The sequence below is a fragment of the Vulpes vulpes genome, chromosome 1, assembly GCF_048418805.1.
Source record: "Vulpes vulpes isolate BD-2025 chromosome 1, VulVul3, whole genome shotgun sequence".
NCBI classification, from domain to species: Eukaryota; Metazoa; Chordata; class Mammalia; order Carnivora; family Canidae; genus Vulpes; species Vulpes vulpes.
In genome coordinates, this window is record NC_132780.1 from 129,051,727 (window position 1) to 129,075,665 (window position 23,939).

The window sequence follows — 23,939 nt, forward strand, 5'->3', positions numbered from 1 at the left end:
GAATGCAGTTGTTCTTTGTCTCCACAAGAATAAGATACATTTAAGATGCCCTAAAAATAAATAAATAAATAAGATGCCCTGCATAAGGATATCACACAATTAAGGAAGTGTTTCATATTTTTAAAATTTCTGTATTCTTATTGCTTCAGAAACCTACAGTGACTGTTTTGTCTTTTGCTTCAGATCTAAAAATCTGCCTGAGCTGTGGGTCCCTGCATCCTTTGGTCCCACTTTGTCTATCCAGCCTTACTTTTACATTAAAATCTAATCTAGGGGATCCCTGGGTGGCTCAGAGGTTTAGCACCTGCCTTTGGCCCAGGGCATGATCCTGCAGTCCCAGGATCAAGTCCCATGTCAGGCTCCCTGCATGGTGCCTGCTTCTCCCTCTGCCTGTATCTCTGCCTCTCTCTCTCTCTCTTTCTCTCTCTCTGTCTATCATGTATAAATAAAATCTTTTATAAAAAAATGTTAAAATCTCATCTACTTTTGACCACTTAACATGTTAATCTATGTAGAGCCTTTGTGCAAATAATACTTGTTAAGGTATCTTTTAAGTACTTCTAATGTGTTGCAGCATGAGACATTATATAGAACCTCTCTTCCTTTCGGTGGCTTCTCGAAAGCCTATTCATTCTTTGCCAGCTTAGGTCCTGCTTCTTCAGTGAACCTTTCCTTGACTGTCCCTCATGTGAGGTCTCCCTTCTGTGACACACAGTTGTCTGTTGTGGGATCTTTCAGTGTCAATAACATTGTCTAATCCTGTGTTCTCCAGACGTGTTTGATTATTCACCTCTCTGAATCAGTCGTTTTTTTCCTTGCACACCTCCTAATATTTATATATAAATATATATATTGACTTCTGAGTTATATATAGCTACTAGTGTTGTCTATATAACAGGTATTGGTAAGAGCAATTTACTGTATAGTAAATATCAGATACTAAATGAACTGGACAGAGCCTTTTTTTTTTTTTTTAAAGATTTTATTTATTTATTCATGAGAGATAGAGAGGCAGAGACACAGGAAGAGGGAGAAGCAGGCTCCATGCAGGGAGCCCGATGTGGGACTCGATCCTGGGTCTCCAGGATCAGGCCCTGGGCCAAAGGCAAACGCTCAACCACTGACCCACCCAGGCATCCCTGGACAGAGCCTTCTAACTCAGACACTTATCCCCAGGTTCTTACTGATTAATTTGACTTACTATGAAGCCACACACTTTTGCCTTCAAAATCTCCATTGCACAAAACACAAGCTAGATAAGTTAAAAAAAAAAAAAAAAAAACTTTAAAGAATGAGAAAGTGCCATTATTTTAGGTTTTGGAGTGGATATTGGAAATGGGGTGGAATACTGGATAAGTGATAATTTTTCATGAGGCTTTCCTGTGATTTTAAAGGAGCCATATTGGATTGTCCTGCATGATCGAATTGTGAGTGTTATCAGCAGTCCCAGCTTGACATCCGAGTCAGAGTGGGTTGGCTATCCATTCCGCCTCTTTGATTTCACTGCTTGTCATCAGTCCTACTCCGAGATGAGCTGCAGCTATACATTAGCTCTTGCACATGCTGTGTGGCACCATTCTAGCATTGGGCAACTTTCTCTCATTCCCAAGTAGGTATTATGATTTCTTAAATAAACTTTGCTTTTTTTTATTTTGTGTTTTTTAATCTCATTTACACATGAGGTGTGTGTCTCATTCAACAGACTAACTTGCAAAGTGAGTTTTAATTAGAGTTTCTAGATAATGAAAAAGCTCCTTTATTTCAGAATTGTTTGAAAAAATTAATTTGTGCAAGAAATAATCTGCTATCTAATTTTCTATTACAGTTTCAAGAGGTTTAGTCAAGTGCATGCTTTTTCCAGAATATATCCCAAAAGCTGCATTTTTTTAAATAATAAATTTATTTTTATTGGTGTTCAGTTTGCCAACATACAGAATAACACCCAGTGCTCATCCCGTCAAGTGCCCCCTCAGTGCCCATCACCCATTCACCCCCACCCCCCGCCCTCCTCCCCTTCCACCACCCCTAGTTCGTTTCCCAGAGTTAGGAGTCTTCATGTTCTGTCTCCCTTTCTGATATTTCCTACCCATTTCTTCTCCCTTCCCTTCTATTCCCTTTCACTATTATTTATATTCCCCAAATGAATGAGACCATATAATGTTTGTCCTTCTCCGATTGACTTATTTCACTCAGCATAATACCCTCCAGTTCCATCCACGTTGAAGCAAATGGTGGGTATTTGTCATTTCTAATGGCTGAGTAATAATTCCATTGTATACATAAACCATATCGTCTTTATCCATTCATCTTTCGATGGACACCGAGGGCCAAAAGCTGCATTTTGAACTGAATAACTCATATTAGTCTATTTTCTGATTATTTTTCTTGACTATAAAATTGGCATAATTAGATTCAGATTTCTTGAGGATGGCATTTATATTAGATTGGTTATTTTCTTTTTATTTCAAATACAGTTTTTTACTGCTATTCAAAAGTAGAGCATTCCTAAGAAACCTTCCATAAGCCAAAATGACATAGAGTGAAGTGTGTCCCCCTTTCTGAAAGTTCATGTTATGCCAATACACTTTTACAGAAAACCTACATTAGTACCTATTTTTGCTACCCAAAAGAAAACCAAAGAGAATTTTTGCTTTTACCAAAAAGCTATTGTTTTAATAATGTAGGTCTTTTGTAAAAGTAAAGTGGCTTGACACAAGTTTTCAGGAAAACACGAGTTTTCAGGTAGGGGATACTGTAATTCATTCGGTAATTTTACTGCTGAGAATGACCCCTAAATCTGAAGTAATTTATTTTGATAATCAAATAAGAATAATAGCCAATGAGAGTATGAGATTTTAGAAAAAGAAACTTTACAAAAAGTAACAAATTTTACAAATACGTGGGTAGGCCATATCAGCAAGTTCAAACAATTCCGCTGATTTGAAGTCACAAGAAATTTGTATTTTTAATCTTCAAATTTTAGGTTTCTCACTGAAGTCCTTCTTCCTGTAGTGAAGACTGAATTCCAGTTGCTTTATGTGTACCATCTTGTGGGACCATTTTTACAAAGATTTCAGCAAGAGAGAACTCGGTGTATGATAGAGGTAAACTGTAATATGAGTTTTCTGTGATAAAATCTATCAGTTTCTTTTTCAGTGTTTTCCAAAATATATATTCTAACCATTAGTAATGAAATTAGTTTAGTAGGATTTAAGAACAATTTTAGAGCATTTAGTGTACCCATAACTTAGTATGCCTATAACAAGCTTGATGTGGGATGTATTGAATTAGAAATGCAGGGGAAATGCTCATTTTCAAAGTTAAACAGAAAGTTAAGGATGGAGAAGTACATTTGAGAGTCTGCACTATAGGACAGAGGAATTAATTAAAATCATGGGAATGGATGAAGTCAGTCACCTCTAACAAGAATATAGAGAAAAGAAAATGAGATAAGTAGAACCTTAAAGTATGAGCCACCAAATGGAACTAAGGAGGTACAACCTAAAGTATCTCTGAGGCCACAATTATCTCAGACATTAAGAAATAGTTTCTAGAAAGAAGATTATCTATCTCTTTATTTTAAGCAACATTACTGAAATATGAAGAGAAATTGCATTTAAGCCCTAGTAAGGGGCATTTTGTAGCACTTTGGATTCCTTTGTAAATGAAGACCATATCAGGGCACCTGGATGGCTTAATCGGTTAAGCATCCAACTCTTGATTTTGGCTCAGGTCATGATCTAAGGGTGGTGGGATTGAGCTTTACTTCGGGCTCCCTGCTCAGTGGGGAGTCTACTTGAGATTCTTTCCCTCTGCCCTTCCCCCCCATTCATGTGCATGCTCTCACACACATATAACTCTCTGTCAAAGAAATAAATAAATCTTTAAAAAGATGCATACCATATCATATATCCCATGCACATAGAGGTTTGTATGATCAGTGACAATTCTTCAACAAATGTGCTATCTTTCTGTGTTAGTCTTATAATGGAGTCCAGCTGCATCATTCTAAATTATTGAACCATTTTTGCCCACTTAAATAATTTTATATTATTTGTTAAATAGATTGGCGTGGCATTTTATGACATGTTACTGAATGTAGACCAGTGTAGCACCCACTTAAATTACATGGATCCCATCTGTGACTTCCTATATCATATGAAGTATATGTTTACTGGTGACAGCGTAAAAGAACAAGTAAGTTATCTTTTAATGATGTTTACTTTAGAAAACTTGAATATATGTTGATATACTTTTGTTTGAGTATTTTTGTTATGTTTTTTCTTTTAAGGGGAAAAGGTTAATATTATCAGACCTTTTTAAGGCTATGAGCACAATGTTCTACATATGTAATTCCACTAATAGTGAATACATGTTATAATTTCTCATACTTTTCCCCTTGATATTTGCAACAGGACATCTGGAAAAGACCTAGGTAGTTGATAAATAGTAGTCTCATTAGGAAGAAACAATACAGAATGGCTACTTTTTAAAGACCAGAGAGGTGCTGTGTAATGAGTGAAGGAGATTCTACTTTTCCTCACAGTGACTGGGGAATGCACTATAAGGACATTGGACAGATTGCAGCATGACTTGAAGACTGAAGCCAGGAAGATCAAGGGAATAATTCATAAAGGGTATTTGAAGGAACTGGAGGTACTTAGATTGAATTTTCAAAGTCCTAGGGAATTGTTCGTGTTCTCATTATTTGGAAGGTTGCCATTCAGAATAGGCATTAGATTTGTTCTGTGTCACTTCAAAAGGCATATAAACTCCAGTAAAGTTAAAGGGAGGCACATTCTGCTCAGCATGTAAAGAGCCAGTTCCTAGTAAAGTGATCTGAAAATGGAAAGGATGTCCTTGAATCATAACTGAGTTTCCTATCTATAGGAAACAGAAGCTTGGCTCTTTCAGAGGGAAGAGGTAGGACAGGTAGGTGAAATGACCTCCCCTCCATAGCTTAACGTTAATTTTTTCTCTGGTAGGAAAGGAAGGTAAACTGATATTTAAACATATGAATCCTAGTCTACTGGATTCTTGACTTGGAGCTAGGGACATGGGGTGGGGAGGATATTGACTCCCTTATTGCCTCAGCAAGATTGTCACAGTTGAGTGGGAACCAATACAGAAATGTTTTATTTAGCATATCTTTTATATCTGGACCTGAGAAACTTTGACACAGGGAATACAGAAAAGAAAAATTATTGGGCAATCTCTTCTGGTAAGGTCAAAGAACATTTGAATAAAGCTAAGAAAACCATGGAACTGCTTGATGTTTTTTATTTCTTTAAGATATTTTAAGTAAAAGTAGAACTAATATTTTGTTTGAATTCCAAGTATAAATCAAAACCAAAACATTAATTTATAGATAAATGTTACAGATATAAGTTATTCAAATAACTTCAAAGTTTAATCATGCTTCTGTGATGATGGCATTTGAAAAGGGTGGTGAACTGGGGGCCTGGGTGGTATAGTTGGTTAAGTGTCTGACTCTTGGTTTCAGCTCAGGTTGTGATCTTGCAGTCATGAGATGGAGCCCTGTGTCAGGCTCCGTGCTCAACTCGGAGTCTGCTTGAGATTCTTCCTCTCCCTCTGCCCCTCCCACTTATACTTGCTCGCTCTCTCTCACAAGTAAATAAATAAATAAATATCTTTTTTTTTTTAGAGAGAGATTTATTTATTTATTCATGAGAGACACAGAGAGAGGCAGAGACATAGGCAGAGGGAGAAGCAGGCTCCATGCAGGGAGCCCGATGTGGGACTCGATCCTCGGATCTCGGGATCACGACCTGAGCCAAAAGGCAGATGCTCAATTGCTGAGCCATGCAGGCATCCCTAAATAGATAAATCTTAAAAATATATATTTGAAAAAGAAAAGGATGGTGAGCTGGTTGGATGCATAAAATTTCTAGTGTAGGGGATCCCTGGGTGGCGCAGCGGTTTGGCGCCTGCCTTTGGCCCAGGGCACGATCCTGGAGACCCGGGATCGAGTCCCACGTCAGGCTCCTGGTGCATGGAGCCTGCTTCTCCCTCTGCCTGTGTCTCTGCCTCTCTCTGTGTGTGACTATCATAAATAAATTTTAAAAAAAATTTTTTTAAATTTTCTAGCATAAGCTATATTAACTTTTGACAGTGGGATGACTGGCTGGCTAGGTAAGTGACTATGTTTTTGTAAGTTGATACATATATAGACTATATGTACATACTCATATGCACATACATAATGTGTATGAGGGAGAACACAATTTTTTTCCTCATTTAAGAGAAAAATGATTTTATTTGCTTTTGTTAAAACATAAAACACATAAAGAAACTTCTCATCCACTCCCTAGTTTATTGCCTCCATATGTGTATAAAGCACTTTTTTAAGGGTGGGAAGTTGAAGTTCTCTGGTTAAAATACTTTTTAATGTGTTTATTTCTTAGGTAGAGAAGATTATTTGTAATTTAAAACCAGCTTTAAAACTTCGTCTTCGATTCATCACACACATTAGCAAGATGGAACCACCTGCAGTGCCTCCACAAGCCATAAATAGTGGGTCTCCAGCTCCTCAGTCTAATCAGGTGCCAGTGTCACTACCAGTAACTCAGTGAAGTCCTCTCATGTACAGTGTTGACAATGGAAATACATTTGTCTTTGAAAATGGACTCTATTAAATCTGAACATAATCAGGCTACATAGTGGTGTAGTAGAAGCAGTGATGTTCAGATTGTCTTATTTTGATTCAAATGATGAATCTACTGATACTTTGTGACTCCCACCTCTCTATCTATATTTTTGTCTCTAAGAGATCAAGTAAGCTACGTGTTGGCCATATCTATAACTATTAGTGCTACCTAGGAATACGGAGGGTATCTATGGTCAAATGAGTTTCATTAGATACTTCCAGTCTTTCTTATTCTAGCCACTGGTTTTATTTTTAATTTTTATTGTTAATGACTTCAGTGTTCAAATATATTGGAAAAGAGTTCTCAAATGATTTTATACATAAGTCTCTTTTGGTGTATGTTTGGGATAAGAGATTTTTTTTGTCAAGTGAAGGCCTCTAGATTTCATTGCATCTCAGGAGCAAACACAGTTGCATATTCTTTTAAAAATGGCCTAAAATTTTTACCATAGGTTTCCAAATAAATGGGTTAATGGTTCTATCAACGTAGATTGGCAAGTTAGTTGCGTTTGCTGTGGACTTGAACTTACTGTATGAAATGAGTTGGAAGCCATCTAAGAAAATAACATAGAGGGACACCTGGGTGGCTCAGTGGTTGAGCATCTGCCTTTGGTTCAGGGTGTGACCGTGGAGTCCCAGGATTGAGTCCCACCTCAGGCTCTCTGCGTGGAGCCTGCTTCTCCCTCTTCCTATGTCTCTGCCTCTCTCTCTTTCTGTCTCTCATGAATAAATAAATAAAATCTTTAAAAAATAAATAACATAGAAATGCATACACTTAATAAAATCATGCTTAAATGGTGATTCTCCAATCTCTGTTTTTAAAAATAAATTAATTGCTTTCCAAGTTTGACACTTTGACCTGGCCTATGATGCGATTCTTTAAATTTTTATAAAAAAATCTTAAAATTTTTAAGTATTTGTATTTTTAAATATAGCATACTTTTTGGTTCTTTAGGGCTTATCAGATTTTGAAAGACAAACTGTTAATTTGGGGAGAGGGAGAATGGCAGTAAGATTGTAAAAGAATTGAAAAATAATCAGTAAAATCTGTTGGATAAATAAACGGTTTGATTATTTATTCAGTCTGAACAAGTGTCTGCTGTGTTCCAGGCAGTATGCTGACTGGGTTACAACAGAGAACTGGGTTGTTTCTATGGGTTGTGCACTATAGTTGGTGACTGACATTGGCCTAGGAATTAAGGGTTACTGCTTTTTGTTGTTTTTTTTTTTTTTTAAGAATCAGAGAAGTTTGACAAACCATACTTCAGATCTTTATTTCCAAATACATTCCTCTTAGGCCTTTATATTCCTTGTGGTTCATATTTTTCTGATCATTAAATCTTTATTTGCCATGTAAGTCCAGCTTAAAATTTCTTTAATGTATAAATAATTTTTCTAGGTTAATAATATCCTTAAAATTCTCCAGAAATTTTAAGCTAGAAATGAATTCAAGTATTGCTTTTAACATAGTTTCAGTATGTTCTCACTGTCTTGAAGAATATGTCTTGAGATCATAGAATGGAAATAATTGTGACCCTGATATTATACCCACAATAAAGGAAGTGAAAATCAGTGTCACTTTCTTAAGGGCAAATACATTCCAGTTAATTTATTAAAAATTCCATTTTTTCCTCTCCAACTAAAAATACAGGGATGTGATTTTCCTGAAATAGGCTTTTGAAAGAATTGTTAATCAGGCATTAGAAGAAGATAGATTTATTTGGTTTTAGAATGCACCTGAGGGCAAAATAATGCCTGTATATTCATTGTATCCTAAAAGTTTTTCTTTCTGAAAGTTAAGAGTAATTTTAGAGTGGCTGTGTCCAACAGGACTTTCTACAGTGGTAGAAATATTCTCTATCTGTGCTGTCCAATACAGAGTCAGAAGCTACATGTGCCTACTGAGCACTTGAAATGCAGAACTGAATTTTATTAAGCTTTAATCTTTTAAATGACCCTATGTGCCTACAGTATTGAACATTATACTTTAAGATCCATCACAATTGCTCTTATCTGAAAGTAATTCAGTAAAATACTTTTCATACAGAGCCTGTAGTGTCGACCGGTCTAAAATTCTAGGTTGCACGTGAAAAATCAGGTGATAGAGGCTCTTTAACACATAGCTATTACAGCAATAAAAATCCTTTCATGGGATGGACTTCATTACAGATCCACTCAAGTTCTATAGAAGTTGAGGAAGAAGGGGAAGAGTTCGCTTCCCTGGTTTTGATTATACACCTGACCCTTGAACCATGCAAGGGTAGGAAATTTACAACCTTTGACTCCCCAAAAGCTTAACTACTGATGGCCTATTAATGACTGAAAGCCTTACTGATAACATTAGCAGCCATTCAACACATATTTTATATGTTATATGCATTATATACTATATTCTTACAGTAAAGCTAGAGAAAAAATGTTACTAAGAAAATCCTAAGAAAGAGAACATATATTTTATGTTGCTGTGCTGTATCAAAAAAAAAAAAAAAAATCTTTCTGTAAGTGGGCGCATGCAATTCAAACCCTTGTTGTTCAAGGATCAATTGTAGTTTACTCTTATTTATTTTATTCCACTTTCCTCACTATATGCCTGAGCCAAGATGAGTGTTTGGGTTGTTTGAGGATTTCAGCTAATGAGACATACTATAATTTCAGTGGGTGAAGTTGAGGGTGGGGGGAGTGTTTAGAAGCCACAGATAATTCTATGTGAAATTCCCATCTGAATTAGAAGATCTTAGAAACAGCAGTTTGATTTCTTTTTCTACCTCCAAAAAGGCTACCAGAATAGCAGCCTTGCTTAAAATATAAATCAATATCATGTCTGAGGTTTAGACAAAGCAAAATGTGATCATTTAACATTAATGAACTTAGAAATTCACGAGGCCTAACCATTACCCATTTTACAATTGAAGAAACCAGAGCCAGAGTTTCATCTCAGCAGTCCTACAATTTTGGGGGTGATGATGATTTCACTGTGGCTGTTTAAACCCTTAGTAAATCTATGTGTTTAGAAACATACAGACATAATAGAACCTTAATATAAAGAGTTTATTATAAAAATCATATCTTTTGAACAACCTGGAAATATGGTCTCTTTTCAGGTGGGGTATCTTTATCTCCTGATATCAAGAGTCCCACCCTATGTGTCTTTTTAATTACACAAAAGTTAGGATTTCCAGGTCTTGAATTTCACACCAAGAGGGAATTGGTAGCTCATATTAATTATACTAATACTTTACAAGGCAGAACATTTTTCAGAAAGACCAAATCTTTGGGAGGATAACTGTAAGCTTAAGTAAATTATTAGATTAGCTAATTATGACATTAGCTGTGAGATTTTTACAGATGTTTCCACATTTACTTAGGTGGGTTAAGGTAGTCAATAGGCTTATGATTACCCTCCCGAGCAACTCCGAAGCAAGCCAGGGTTATTGCTACTGCTGTGTTCACTGTTCGAGTTATTTCTTCTGGTGTCTTCCCCAGAGATGGGTTCACTTCCATTATATCTAATCCTGAGAGTAGCCCTGTAACAACAATTGAAAATAATGTAATTTGTTAGACAATTGACATGTTTAATTCAGTACCCTGCCTTGAAATATTATCTAGGAGTATAAACAGGTGGTGATTGCCTCATGTGATCGGCATTCTGGAAGTGTCCAGGAGGACTTGATTTTCAGATTGGGGGAGGGGAGGAAGGTATAGTTATATACTGGCTATGTTTATACTTGCTTCTCTATTCATCCCAATTTTCACCTACCTGTTTTGTAAATTTCTTCTGTAATGTAGAGACCTTCTCTGTAAGACAGACCTCCCGTGACTGGTGTGCCTGTAGCTGGTGTGAAGGATGGGTCCAATCCATCAACATCAAAGCTCAGATGAATTGGTCTTTTTTTTCTTTTAAGAGGTAGGAAAGAAATTCCATTTAAAGTTGGTGGTTTAAAAGGAATATTACTCAGCCATTAGAAACGACAAATACCCACCATTTGCTTCGACATGGATGGAACTGGAGGGTATGATGCTGAGTGAAATAAGTCAATCGGAGAAGGACAAACATTATATGGTCTCATTCATTTGGGGAATATAAAAAATAGTGAAAGGGAATAAAGGGGAAAGGAGGAAAAAGGAGTGGGAATTATCAGAAAGGGAGATAACATGAGAGACTCCTAACTCTGGTAAATGAACTAGGGGTGGTGGAAGGGGAGGTGGGGGTGGGGTGGGGGTGACTGAGTGACAGGCACTGAGGGGGGCACTTGATGGAATGAGCACTGGGTGTTATTCTATATGTTGGCAAATTGAAAAATAATAAATTTAAAAAAAACTGAAAAAACCATAAGAACTACAGTTAGCAAGATTCAAAATAAAATTAAGTAACTCTTCAAAAAAACAAGTTGGTGGTTTAATATACAGTACATAAATATAGTTCTTACCTTTATAAAAAGTAACAATCCGGTGAAGTTCCATATTTTACATGAGGGCTTTATTAATAATTTACATTGATTAGCATCAGTAGGAAATCCTTTTAATATTTACATTACACCCACACAAGCATCATACCTTCCTAGTAGATAGCTGAGTGCTTCTTCCATCACCTTGCCAATTCCCAGTTTATCCACTTCAGTCATTGAAAAATATTTAATACCCAGAGTTTTCAAAATGTAGCTATGAAAGAGGAGATAGTAAGATAATCCTACAATTAATAAAGAGTATAACTCTATGCCCTCATTTCCTTTCCCATTCTTTTAAAGAAAAGATCATTGTGGTAAGATTCACAAAATATTTAAATTCTATGAACTATATGTATATATAAATGTATTTTTAACAACAGGTCAATTAATGTAAAAAATCACCTGATTTACATACATAAATATTTACATTGGTATATAGATATTGACATATATACCTGGTGCTTATACTCATTTTTTTCTCATAGCTTTGACCAGCATGCCTAGCATGCAAAAGAGAAAATGAAGATAATTCACATCAAGGAATAAACTTACTGTTCCCCAGGGTCCACATCTCTTAGGCCAATATACACAATATCTTTGGCAGATAGGCAAGGAGTCACCCAGGAGAATCCTGGTACATCGGGTATCTAAAATTGCAGTATTTCCATTTGGTTAATACATGTGATTCTTGAGCAAATCTTACATTTAAAGTTAAGTTGCACATATCTTATATTTAGAACATAAATTTCAAGGCAATCATTAAAAGAAGATACAAAATTGAGAAGACACTGCCTACCTCTGCTTGTGGTACTCTATAGATGACATGTATAGAGCTACCTTCAGCCTGTGGCTCAGACCCGACCTGAATCATTTGTCAGCATTTGCCTGCTCTGTGCCCCCATTCCACTGGGCCCTGCTTTTCCAAAACTGCTATAAAGAACTCAGTGTGCTTTTATAATTTTTCATAGCTTCTTCTTTATTTCTCTTCTCAGTAAGGACTTAATTCCAAGGATGGTTTAGAGTGACTAGGGGAAATTTTGAAGTAGACCTTTGGTTGCTCTCCAAATGTCCCTAGAGCCAAGAGTGGCTATTGCCATGTGCTAACTACACTGCAAGTTTATAAACCTTGGTCATCAGTTCAGAAAGTGTTACTTCAGGGATGCCTGGGTGGCTCAGTGGTTTAGAGCCTGCCTTCAGCCCAGGGCATGATCCTGGAGTCCCGGGATCAAGTCCCACATTGGGCTCCCTGCATGGAGCCTGCTTCTCCCTCTGCTTGTCTCTGCCCCCCCACCCCCATGAATAAATAAATAATCTTAAAAAAAATTGGGGCAGCCCTGGTGGCACAGCGGTTTAGTGCCACCTGCAGCCCGGGGTGTGATCCTGGAGACCCAGGATCGAGTCCCACGTCGGGCTCCCTGCATGGAGCCTGCTTCTACCTCTGTGTCTCTGCCTCTCTCTATCTCTCTCTGTGTCTCTATGAATAAGTAAATAAAATCTTTTTTAAAAAAAAGTGTTACCTCTGAGCATTTAACAAGGGGATTTGAATCCCCAAGTATTATTGTAAAGACCCATATTCTACAGCTACATCAGTAAAAATTGTTTTATTGATATGCTACAGAATGTCAATGAATATGAACCACAATGTTAAATCTTAATCTGGAATGTCATCTCACATCTTTTTATTTATTTTTTTTTTTTCTTTTTTCATCTCACATCTTTTAGAAAAATTTCTAAGGAGCAAGGAGTTCTTCCTCTTATGTAGATACAAACTTCTCATAGTAAAGATGTTAAATAATAAACCATTGTAATTCACATTTTAAAACTCCATTTTTTAAAAAAAAATAAAATTAAAAAAATAAACTCCATTTTTGAAAAAGATCCCATGATGTGGAGGAGACGATTGGTAAGAATGAGAGCCTGTGTGGCAGGCAGCAGAAAGAGGTAGGTTATAGGAGACCAGTTCTGGCCCTTGCCTTGCTATGTGCTTGACATGTATCTTGAGCAAGTTAACTTCTGAATCTCTACTGACTTGCTTATAAAGGATTACTCTCTGCCCTACACACTAAAAAGTGTAGTTTAAGAATCAAAAGGAAAGATAGATGTAAAGTCAGTTTGCAAACTGTCATGTAAGGTAGAGGCACAGAGCCTCACTACCTTCATGCACCAACCCTTAAGCTTATTGGCTGCTGAGAAAATGGTTTGAGATTACACCAAAAATAAGATGGCATAGGGTTCTTCCCTTGTAACTCCTGAACCTCTGCTAAAGAGCTGATTCTTTCCTAATAGAATACCAACCAGCCTTTTACCTTTCCTTTTAGTTCCTTCAGGAGGAAAGACACAGGTTGTCCGTGCAAGTTCCCACTTGTGGTTGTCAGTGGAGTGTTGATATCAGTGTGAGCATCCACCCAAATGACACAGAGATCTGGGTGGACCCTGGCATGGCCAGAGATGCTTCCAATAGCCATGCTTTAAAGGAAAAAAAAGTTTGTGTGAACATCAGGTTTGCAATATTATTACATCCATCATATGAACTCAGTGCTCTCACTTGGTTTTCCTTTAAGTCAAAATGGCTGATATTTCTGATAGGTTTTTAATTAGAGATGCCAATTAAGCTATTACAACAGTAGAAAAGCACAGCTTATGCTTAATTACTAATAAGTTAAGTTTGCATCAATGGCCTTACTAGGGATCCCTGGGTGGCGCAGTGGTTTGGCGCCTGCCTTTGGCCCAGGGCGCGATCCTGGAGACCCGGGATCGAATCCCACGTCAGGCTCCCGGTGCATGGAGCCTGCTTCTCCCTCTGCCTGTGTCTCTGCCTCTCTATCTCTCTGTGACTATCATAAATAAATAAAAAAAAAATTAAAAAAAAAAAAAAAAATGGCCTTACTAAATGTGATTTTAGGGGGAAAACCGCCTTCTAATAAAATTGCAAATTATTGTTTTAACCAAAAATTAAATCTGTATAAACACAGCAGCCACACAAGAAATTCCTTACCATGAGACACTATTTAATTCTCAAGACTAAATCAGACTCATTTTCTGTACTCTCATCTCTCTTGGTAAATATTTCATTCTCTCAAATGAGTTACCACAGAGCTCATTTTTCTTAAAATCCAATTATTTTACAATTAGGGAGCATCACTCAGAAATCCCTGCATCCACTTCAGCCAACATACCCTGGGTGCTCACTTGCTGTTCAACGCTCAGGTGCTCTGCTTGAACTTTCTACCTGTCATACATTTAAAGACCTTCTCTTGGGGATCCCTGGGTGGCTCAACAGTTTGGCGCCTGCCTTTGGCCCAGGGCATGATCCTGGAGTCCCGGGACCGAGTCCCGTGTCGGGCTCCCAGCATGGAGCCTGCTTCTCCCTCTGCCTGTATCTTTGCCTCTCTCTCTCTCTCTCTATGTCTATCATGAATGAATAAATAAATCTTTTAAAAAATATGGGATCCCTGGGTGGCACAGCGGTTTGGCACCTGCCTTTGGCCCAGGGCGCAATCCTGGAGACCCGGGATCGAATCCCACGTCGGGCTCCTGGTGCATGGAGCCTGCTTCTCCCTCTGCCTATGTCTCTGCCTCTCTCTCTCTGTGACTGTTGTAAATGAATAAAAAAATAAAATAAAATAAATAAAATAAAAATAAAAAAAAAATAAATAAAGACCTGCTCTTAGCCAGGTCCAGAACTTTCAAAATTCAGCTCAAACACTCCAAGCTCCAGAAAATTTTCCAGAATGGAAGAGCTAAGTGGTATTTTACACAAAATTTCAAAGATTAGGATTTGTCATACAGCGCCCATGTTCTCCCACCTGCAGATGATCAAATATCATTCAGAGAATTGTGGAACTTATAGATTCTCAAAGTGATGGTACTCTGCCTTGAAGTTTAGTTCTTGATTATCCAGCTTGATATTTGTTTTCCCTTCATATTTTTTGTCTTGGGGCTATTTGCCACTCAAAATTTTCCACTTAAGATTTTTCCACTTAAAATAGAAAGTGAGCCCCGGTTTCTCAACTGCAGTTTCATCATCCATGCAGGGAGCCCAACGTGGACTCGATCCCGGGTCTCCAGGATCACGCCCCGGACTGCAGGCGGCACTAAACCGCTGAGCTGTTTCTGAGCTGCCCCAGAAGCCCTCCTAATGTTCTGCTTTAGAGGAAAACAGGGAGCTGAAGTGATTGACTCTTGCATCAAGAGCCATTGTCATGCTTGTGCTTTTTGATCTGATCAGACTTCTGATAATGTATTCAGGGGCCTTGAGAGTAGACATCAAAAAGGTTCATGCACAAAAATGGTCTTTACCACATTATTTATAATCATGAAAATTTGAAAATTACCTGAATATGTGGCAATATGGACATGTATAGTGATTTAACACCTTGATGAAAAACTACACAACAGGAATTGTATATTGTATATATGTATACATACGAAAAATATGTATATTGTATATATCATGAAGTAACAGGGAAATTTATACTTTAGATTAAGAACAAAGTATAGGATAACACCATTGTTAAACAATATCAGGTACAAGGAAAACAGTATGGCAGGAAGGAAATATACCAAATTTGCAATTTCACTTGAAATGGTGGTTAGGAAACTGCAATTACTACTCTTTTATTTATGTGTTTGTGTGTGCATTTCAGAAGTTTGAAATTATTACTTTTATAACGGGAGACATACTTGTAAAGGTTGACTTAAATGAGTTATTCCTGTTATCAGGAATCAAGTGCAATAAGATGGCTATGAACTTCCTCATGCTTATTTATTTAGGAATGTGAGTTTGTACTGAATATTTTACTGAAATCCACTCATGTTGTATATTTTCTGCTGTAATAAAGATAGTGCAAGACTTCAAATAGAGCTAAGTCTCTATTTCCAGAAGAAACTAATAACCAAAACAATTTAAAAAGTCAGAAAATTAGGTACAGAGTATTGATCAGTGCTTTCCCATTCATATTTTCTCTCTTTTTACGGTTTTGGTTATGCCATTTGTGCCAGATTTCGCAGAGAGAATCATTAAACAAGACCTGTGGTCTCCACCCAGCACCAGGCTAGTCCTTCCGTTCTTCTTGACTTCTGCCACCACACCAGCCAGCTGCTCATTCGCCTTGCCCACAGACCTTGGATTCTTCACAATTTGAAAGGGAGGATCACTAGGGACATCAACAAAGGGCACGTCCCCATAATCTTTCACATCACAGTCTATAATTAAGACCAAAAGTTTCAGGTTACTACACAAAGATTGCAAAACAGTCCATGTAAGAGGATTCCAAATTCACAAAACAGTGTACTTTTATAAGTAGAAGCAAAGAAAATACCTGGAAGGACTGTAAAAGTTGCAAAGGTAGAAACCATGTCTGCTTTTGCCTGACATCATCATCTCAGCTGTAAACTGGGCTCTTGGTAAATACTTCTGGAATCAATCCAGTGAGGCTGGACACCAAAGCCTAAGAGCACTAATCTTCTGGTTTGGGCTTAATGAGTGGCCTCACTGTCTTTATCTCTATGTGGCCTTCTCTGCTTATATGCTTTCTACTCTTCTCCAGTAAGCATGTTTTTCTATTTGTAATAAAGAAATCATTTTTTTAAAGAAGAAAATACACCAGTATTTTCTAAATTTTCTGACTATAATTAACAATTCTTGGTTTAAATCCAATCTGCCACCTGCTGAAGCAGTTCAGCTCCCTCCACTGTGCACTGCATCTATCTCATGGTAGTATTGTCAGAATTCAGTAAGAGTGTGATTAGCAACGAGCATCACACGTCAGAGAGCTCAGGAAATAAAGGCTTAATTATTATACCTTTTTAATAAGGAGAAATCGCAGGTAACTTGAAGTTCCTAAGGACCTGGGTGGACTTCCTAGAAGGCCTGGCATTAGGAGGCTTCAAGATACAGACCTCATGTAAAACTGTGACATGAGATCAGTTGAGTGCTCTGAACTAAGTAGTCATTGTATATTGTATTTATTATATATTTGTGCATATCCATGATTCAGGGACACCTTTAAGTGATTTAACCTGATATAAAATCTGACCAAGTTATGCTTGTTAACTGAGAGACAGTCCAGTGCATTTCTACAACCCTTCTGTTCTCTATCCCCCCTCCTTTTGTCAGCTTCATGACATAATTCTTACTTACTAAAATTCATTTTAAGTGTACAGGTCAGCAAGTTTTAGAAATATCTACAGTCTTGTAACTGCCACCATAATCAAGATTAGAACACTTTCATTACGCCCCCCCCAAAATTCCCTAATGCCCCTTTGCGGTCATTCCCTGCGCCCACACCAAGGCAACTGCTGATGAGCTTTCTGCTGCTATGCTTCTGTCTTTTCTAGAATTTCATGTAAAAACAATCATGCAGTAGGTAGTCTTTTGTGCCTGGTCTCTTCCGCTTAGCATGTTGTCTTTGGGGTTCATCCATGTTTTTGCCTGTGTCAGTGGTCTGTTCCTTTTTACTGTTGGTTACTGTTCCATAGTCTGGATGTACCACTTGTCATGGATCCCTTCACCAGCTGATAGGTATGTTGTTGTTTCCGTTCTTTTGGCTATTATAAATAATGCTGCTAGAAGCATTCAAGTACAAGTCTTTGTATAGATATGTTTTCACTTTTCTTGGGTAAATACCTAAGAGTAGATTTTCTGGGCCAAAAGGCAAATGTATATTTATTTAAGAAACTTCCAAACTGGGCAGCCCCAATGTCCAAAGGCAGAGGCTCAACCGCTGAGCCACCCAGGCATCCCATCTGGTCATCTTTCAATGGAAAAATTACCTTGTTCTTTAAGTTTCTCCAGCAGGCCAGCCTTCCTCAGTGCTGTGGGGCCTTTTTCCACCCCTCCTCGTGGCTGAATGATTAAAAGAAATAAAATAATTCAGACGTGATCAGATGTCCACAATAGAAAAATTCTTCATTCTTTAACCAAGTGAATAGTAACTATCATTTTTTGAGTTCCTACAGAGCCAGGAATTTTTTTTAATAATAAATTTATTTTTTTATTGGTGTTCAATTTGCCAACATACAGAATAACACCCAGTGCTCATCCCATCAAGTGCCCCCCTTAGTGCCCATCACCCATTCACCCCCACCCCCCGCCCTCCTCCCTTTCCACCACCCCTAGTTCGTTTCCCACAGTTAAGAGTCTTCATGTTCTGTCTCCCTTCCTGATATTTCCTACCCATTTCTTCTCCCTTCCTTCTATTCCCTTTCACTATTATTTATATTCCCCAAATGAATGAGACCATATAATGTTTGTCCTTCTCCGATTGACTTATTTCACTCAGCATAATACCCTCCAGTTCCATCCATGTTGAAGCAAATGGTGGGTATTTGTCGTTTCTAATGGCTGAGTAATATTTCATTGTATATATAGACCACATCTTCTTTGTGTGGTTTTCGATGGACACCAAGGCAGAGCCAGGAATTTATACCATCTCCTTGAAGCATCCCAAAAAGGCAGATTGAGTTAGTCCTATGCCAAATATGAGGATCTAGAATCAGAAAGGTTATATAATTTTCCTGTAGACACACAGCTAACAAGCAGAAGAGCCTTTGTTCATAACAGGTTCTTTGGATTCCAGAACCTGCATTTCCTCTTCCCATGACAGACACCACACTGTCAACATGGTGAACATGTATTTTGTGCAAAACCACTCTGATAGAGATACAATCACTAAAAAGTGAGGACTTCCGTTTTTGAGGAACTCATAAGCTAATAGGGAATTTGTATACTTAACCCCAATTACAGTACTTTGGAGATATGCTTCAGTGTAGACACAAGATATCATAGTAACAAAAACAGGATGCTCCTGATTCTGCTGGGGACAGAGCGTGTCAAGCAAGGCTGCATGGAGTAGATGTCATTTCAGCTGAGTCTTGCAACATGAGCAGGTTTTCAGGAAAACAGATTGAGTGGTAGAGCAACTTGGCTAACCCCAGAATGACTTGGATAGAAGCCTAAGAAAAAAAGAGCCTGGCATGAGAGAGCCCTACGTGCAGGTCCTCACAGCAGTGAGTTAGCTGAGTTAGCGAGCTCCCGGGAAGGAAACAGGCAACAGAAATGCATCATCACCTGGGACCTGAATCCAAGATCAACCCAGTATTTCAGGTTTTGACCTGCTTAAGCACGACTAACAAGAATTCTCCCCTTGCTGTTTTTATGTCAGAGAAGTGAGCACACTTCCTCCTTGCAATAAATCCTCTCTAACTTCCTGGCAGAATAGAAATCTGAAGAAACAGTTCTTTTATGTACCTCTCTGATTCTAATTTCCAACTAGGCTTGTACACACAGAAAGTTATTTTGCATTACCCAACGACAAGATGCACCAAAAGACACATGTGTCTGTCCCGAGGGTTGGAGCTGTGGCCCCAAATGAAGCAAATATTTCTACCTAATTCCAATTACAGATGACTTGCCCTGGCTGCCAGTCCAATCCTGGATGTCAAATTCCCATTCTTAGCAACAAGCACCCACCACCCCTCCGCCTGACACATTCTGCTCTCTTCCTTCATTCCCTTCTTGCATGACCGCCCCACACACCGCCTTCATTGAGCAGATATAACTGCCCCTTCTTTAAACCTCAATCCAGGGACCCCTGGGTGGCTCAGTGGTTTGAGTGTCTGCCTTTGGCTCAGGGTGTGATCCTGGAGTCCCAGGATCCAGTCCCACATCGGGCTCCCTACATGGACCCTGCTTCTCCCTCTGCCCATGTCTCTGCCTCTGTGTATGTGTGTCTTTCATGAATAAATAAATTAAATCTTTAAATAAAAAAGAAAAGAAACCCTCAATCCAGTGCTGCTTGGCTCAAATTTTGCCTTTCATTTTGTGTTTGTTTGCTTGGTCTTTCCTCCATTATTAGATTATAGCCCAGGGTTCTTTCAGCTTGTCCCCAAGCTGATACGTGGTGTAGTGCTTAGTAGATGCTCAAAAACTGTCACCTTGAGAAAACTCCCTGGACAATTCCCTTTTCCTTCCAAGCTTTAGAAGAAGTCTCAGAAACCTCTTAGTTGACACTATATTTGCTCTAACACCATGGTTAAATTTCCCAGAGTGATACTTTCCATGATTCTTTTTTAGTTGTTTGATTCTAACTGCTTCTCACGATTGCTTTCTTCTTATTTCTTGGTTTATCTGCTCACTTTGGGAATCACCTCTTTAGCTCTACTGACTTTGAGGCTGGGCCCCAAGCCCTAACTGGTCACAAGTGTCAAGTCTGCTGTGGATCCATAGGCATCAACACAAGTCAGGTACAAGGTACATAGTCTTTGGGATTATATGATCCTGTCTGGAATCACACAGTCAAGGCTAGTAATTTAGCAAATTACTAAACGTCTCTGAGCCTTAGTGAACAGTATATTAAGTATAATACTTATCTCATTTTTTGCCATCAACTCTACCCCACTGCTCACTGCCTTGCAAGGGAATGAGACAGGATGAAGTCTTCTTAGACTCAACCTTCTAGTCATCTACCCTTAATCTTCTCCTTTGTCTATTTGTAAACTTCTATTGCCTTTCAGTGAGGAGAGATGCTAATATGCTGGCCACTATTTTCCTCCTATGCTATGACTTGGTGTAGAAACATCTCTCTCTGAGTCCTTACTATCAGGAGACAATGAGCTTCATTCTCATGGGGCCAAATTTTAATAGGGGAAGAGCTGTAGCAGTAAAGAAAAAAAGTACTAAGAAAAGAAAATGCATCAGGCTGTATTTCAAAAATACTATCCCTTCAAAAGGCTATTATTCTCATAGCATTGAATCTGCTGAGATCCAAGGGCCAGAGTATGTTCAGGCTGTTGTCTGTCGGCTTCTGCCTCCTCTCCCTCAAATTTTTTGTTTTCCCTCCCGCCTTTTTTCTTCCTTTTGTTCAGTTATTTTAATTCTGTCCTCATCAAAGCCCATCCCAAGAATAAGAGAGTATATTGTGGGTTTTGCGATTAACGCGAGCGCTAGAAGAAACACTTCTATGTCAGCAAAATGTCCCCGTGTTCTGGGAGAGAACTTTGAAGGACGACGGGGGAAGTGCAGCAGTGTTTACTGACAGTCCAGATGCAGTTCGGGTCTCTACTCTCGACCTCTCCCAATCTGTTTTGCAATACAACTCCAGAGTGTCAAGCATGAGATCAAAGAAACGCTGCCCAGGTGGGCAAAGAGAATGTCGAAAATGAAGCCCTGTTTGAAACGACCACCATACCAACCCTAGGAGATCCAACTCACACTTTGTCTTGTTGGCTTGTGTTTTTGTTCTTGGTTTTCCCTGCTTTAAGCACAGACACACGCTGACATCTGAGGTCTATAATCACACCGTCTTTGCCAGGACGAGTGTGTTTGGGCAGAAGAAAAGACATTGCAAAGGGCAATGTTGCTGGCGTGTATTGGCTATCTGGGAATTTCATAAATGCATTAGTCCTTTCATCGTTGCCAACCTCCAGTTGGATTCTCTTTTCTTTCCTTTTTCTTTTTTCTTCCCTCAAAGAGAGATACACACAGCATTCTACCTAGCCTATGAACTAACACTTTCATAGAATCATTAAAGCCCTCAAATAATATGATTCACAAAGTTACATAAAGCAATCACACTTAGGTTTTGCAGAATAAAAGAAGTCTGAAAATTGCTACCAATCTATGAAATGTTTCTAGGCATGAATACATGACCTGACCAATGTGTTTTCATAGAATCCTCTCACCTTTACACAGGCACTCTAAAACCCAAAGCTATAATACAGAAATAGCCCATTTCCATTCAAATAAAAATACATTCTCTTGAACAATACAAAGAAAAATTTAGTAGATTCAAGTAAAATTGGCTGCAGCTGAGATTAGGAGTTCCAAGAATAACTGAGTTTGTGACCACAGTTCTCCAATGTTGCAAAATGGTTAAGAGGACTTTAAAATCCATATTTCAGGCCCGTCGTACCAGGGAACTGAACTAAAAAGACATTAACAGCTTACTAATTCTAAAGTCTGAAACTTTGTAATGAATTCATTATGCAAGGCCACACTTTTTACTCACCTGGCCCTTTGAGAAAGGCGCTCCGATGATCCCAATGGATTTTGCTGTGGAACTCATGCTCTGCTCCCTTCTCTCCACTGCACTGAGTTCTCCAGCCAGGCACCACTCTCTACAACCCTCAGTGACTGAGGACACATATTTTTTCCATTTATAACTGGGTTGAATCTGTTTACCTTATTCTAATGAGGAAGGCTGGCTCCACCCACTGCACCAAAGAACAGTCAAGTGGAAGTCTCACAAGTTCTTCATACCAGAAACAACCATGAGTCCTTTGAGTCTAGGTCTCTAATTAAATGAGACTATTCATGACACCAGTTCACTCCCATTTTACAGTCAGCTGGATGACTTGAATCTTTTCTAACCACAGCTTCGATTTCCTAAGCATGATAATCATTTCAAATCATAATCAATTAATCATAACCACATATGTAGTGTCATGGTTCTAGCTGTGGAAATGCAGGGCAGGGCACTTAACCTCCTTTAGGCCTCTGAATCCTCCTGTGTGGAACAGGGCTGGATCTAGAGAGTTGGTCACTCGCATGCCTTCCAGCCCTGCAACCCTGAGTACAGGTTTCACACACTAGGATTAATGGTTAATCCATGAGACACGCCTCATGCAGCACCATGGTACAGTGTCAAGGGAAGCATATGATTTCCTTTTCTCCTTATTACTTAAAAAAATAATGCAGTATCTGATTAATAACCCAAAGATGTTACCATACAAATTTTGAAATATGGTGTGTGGGGGTGTGGGGGGATAACAATTCTTGGAATCATAATATAATCAAGATATAGCAATAAAAATAGCCAACATTAAGTTTTTATGTGCCAGATGTTGTTCTTATTTAATCCTATACCAATTGTACAGCAAGTCTTCCCGTTTGTTCTATCTTACTGGTAAAGAAACTGAAACTCAGGGAAGTTGCCAGATGCCATGCACGGATTATAGAGGAAAAGCCATGACTCAGTCTTAGGCTTTCTGGATCCACCTAACCAGTAGGCTCTACAGCCTTAACACAGGTGAAATGTCAGCTCTCTGTGCCTGTTAAAACTGGGTGTCCCTGGAAGTTGTTTATTGTCATGCAAAAGTATGGATTTTAAAGAAAGGCATCTGAAAAATTCCTCCAGCTTTCAAGTGACTGGCATTTAAAAAGGAAAATTCACTTAGTAGAAACTAATGTCTTTTTCCTATTGATGGAAGAGAATATGATGGAGTACTTAAATGCCATAAGGGCAGGGAATTGTGTCTGCTATATTATCCCCAGGGCTGAGAACAGTGCTGGTGCGTGATCCCACTCAGTACATAGTCTTTGAATGAGTCAATGAGGAAACCAAGGACTCACAGATCCATTTTCATAGGACCATTTTCTAACTAGCCTTCCTTTTTCTCACTTGTGAATTTGTCTGTATATCCTAGATATTTACTTGTGGTATTTTTAACCTCTTAGGGTGTTCATGTTGCAAATAACTTTCCAAATGTCAGTATTTAATCTGATAAATTTGTATATGTTATCACTCAAAATCTTTCATTTTGAAATAGAGAATTCTATATTTCCCCTTATGCTTTGTGTTTTGGCAATTTCATGTAAATCCTTCCTATTCCAATATCAAAAACATGTATTTCTATATTTTTTTCTGTTTGCTATAGAGTTTCTTTCATACCTAGTTCTACATCCATTTATGCTGTTTAAGTCCTCCAACTATATTTTTCCCCATGAAGTCCATCAGTTTCTGCTGTGCGGTCCACTGAATTTGTATCTCTCTTTTTTTTAATTTTTATTTATTTATGATAGTCACAGAGAGAGAGAGAGAGAGGCA

General features: G+C 38.3%; 2 protein-coding genes across 3 annotated transcripts in view; one reads left to right on the top strand and one right to left on the bottom strand.

Annotated features, from left to right (window-relative positions):
- The window catches only part of MED23 (mediator complex subunit 23), a 45,169-nt gene extending 37,424 nt beyond the window's left edge, over window positions 1–7,745 (top strand). For both annotated transcript variants that reach the window (XM_025990341.2, XM_025990340.2), the window contains 4 exons: window positions 1,395–1,609; window positions 2,984–3,104; window positions 4,066–4,197; window positions 6,426–7,745. In XM_025990341.2, coding sequence (XP_025846126.1) covers window positions 1,395–1,609; window positions 2,984–3,104; window positions 4,066–4,197; window positions 6,426–6,593 — 636 coding nt within the window. In that variant the 3' untranslated portion in view covers window positions 6,594–7,745. The remainder of the gene's footprint in view (window positions 1–1,394; window positions 1,610–2,983; window positions 3,105–4,065; window positions 4,198–6,425) is intronic.
- Window positions 7,746–9,696: 1,951 nt separating this feature from the next.
- Window positions 9,697–22,687, bottom strand: ARG1 (arginase 1). The gene is made up of 8 exons (XM_025990342.2): window positions 22,122–22,687; window positions 17,887–17,959; window positions 16,143–16,317; window positions 13,419–13,578; window positions 11,665–11,759; window positions 11,222–11,326; window positions 10,425–10,561; window positions 9,697–10,191 (listed from the first exon to the last, which is right to left on the bottom strand). The coding sequence occupies exons 1-8, from the start codon at window positions 22,176–22,178 to the stop codon at window positions 10,025–10,027; spliced, it is 969 nt and encodes a 322-aa protein (XP_025846127.1). The 5' UTR covers window positions 22,179–22,687; the 3' UTR covers window positions 9,697–10,024.
- Window positions 22,688–23,939: the final 1,252 nt, after the last annotated feature.

What these genes read in the sequence shown, in the direction of transcription:
- ARG1 (XM_025990342.2), bottom strand. Translation starts at nt 22,178, where the DNA reads ATGAGTTCCACAGCAAAATCCATTGGGATCATCGGAGCGCCTTTCTCA. An exon ending in CGCCTTTCTCAAAGGGCCAG is followed by an intron (nt 17,960 to 22,121) that starts GTGAGTAAAAAG and finishes TTAATCATTCAG; the next exon opens with CCACGAGGAGGGGTGGAAAA. An exon ending in TGAAGGAACTAAAAGGAAAG is followed by an intron (nt 11,760 to 13,418) that starts GTAAAAGGCTGG and finishes CTGCAATTTTAG; the next exon opens with ATACCCGATGTACCAGGATT.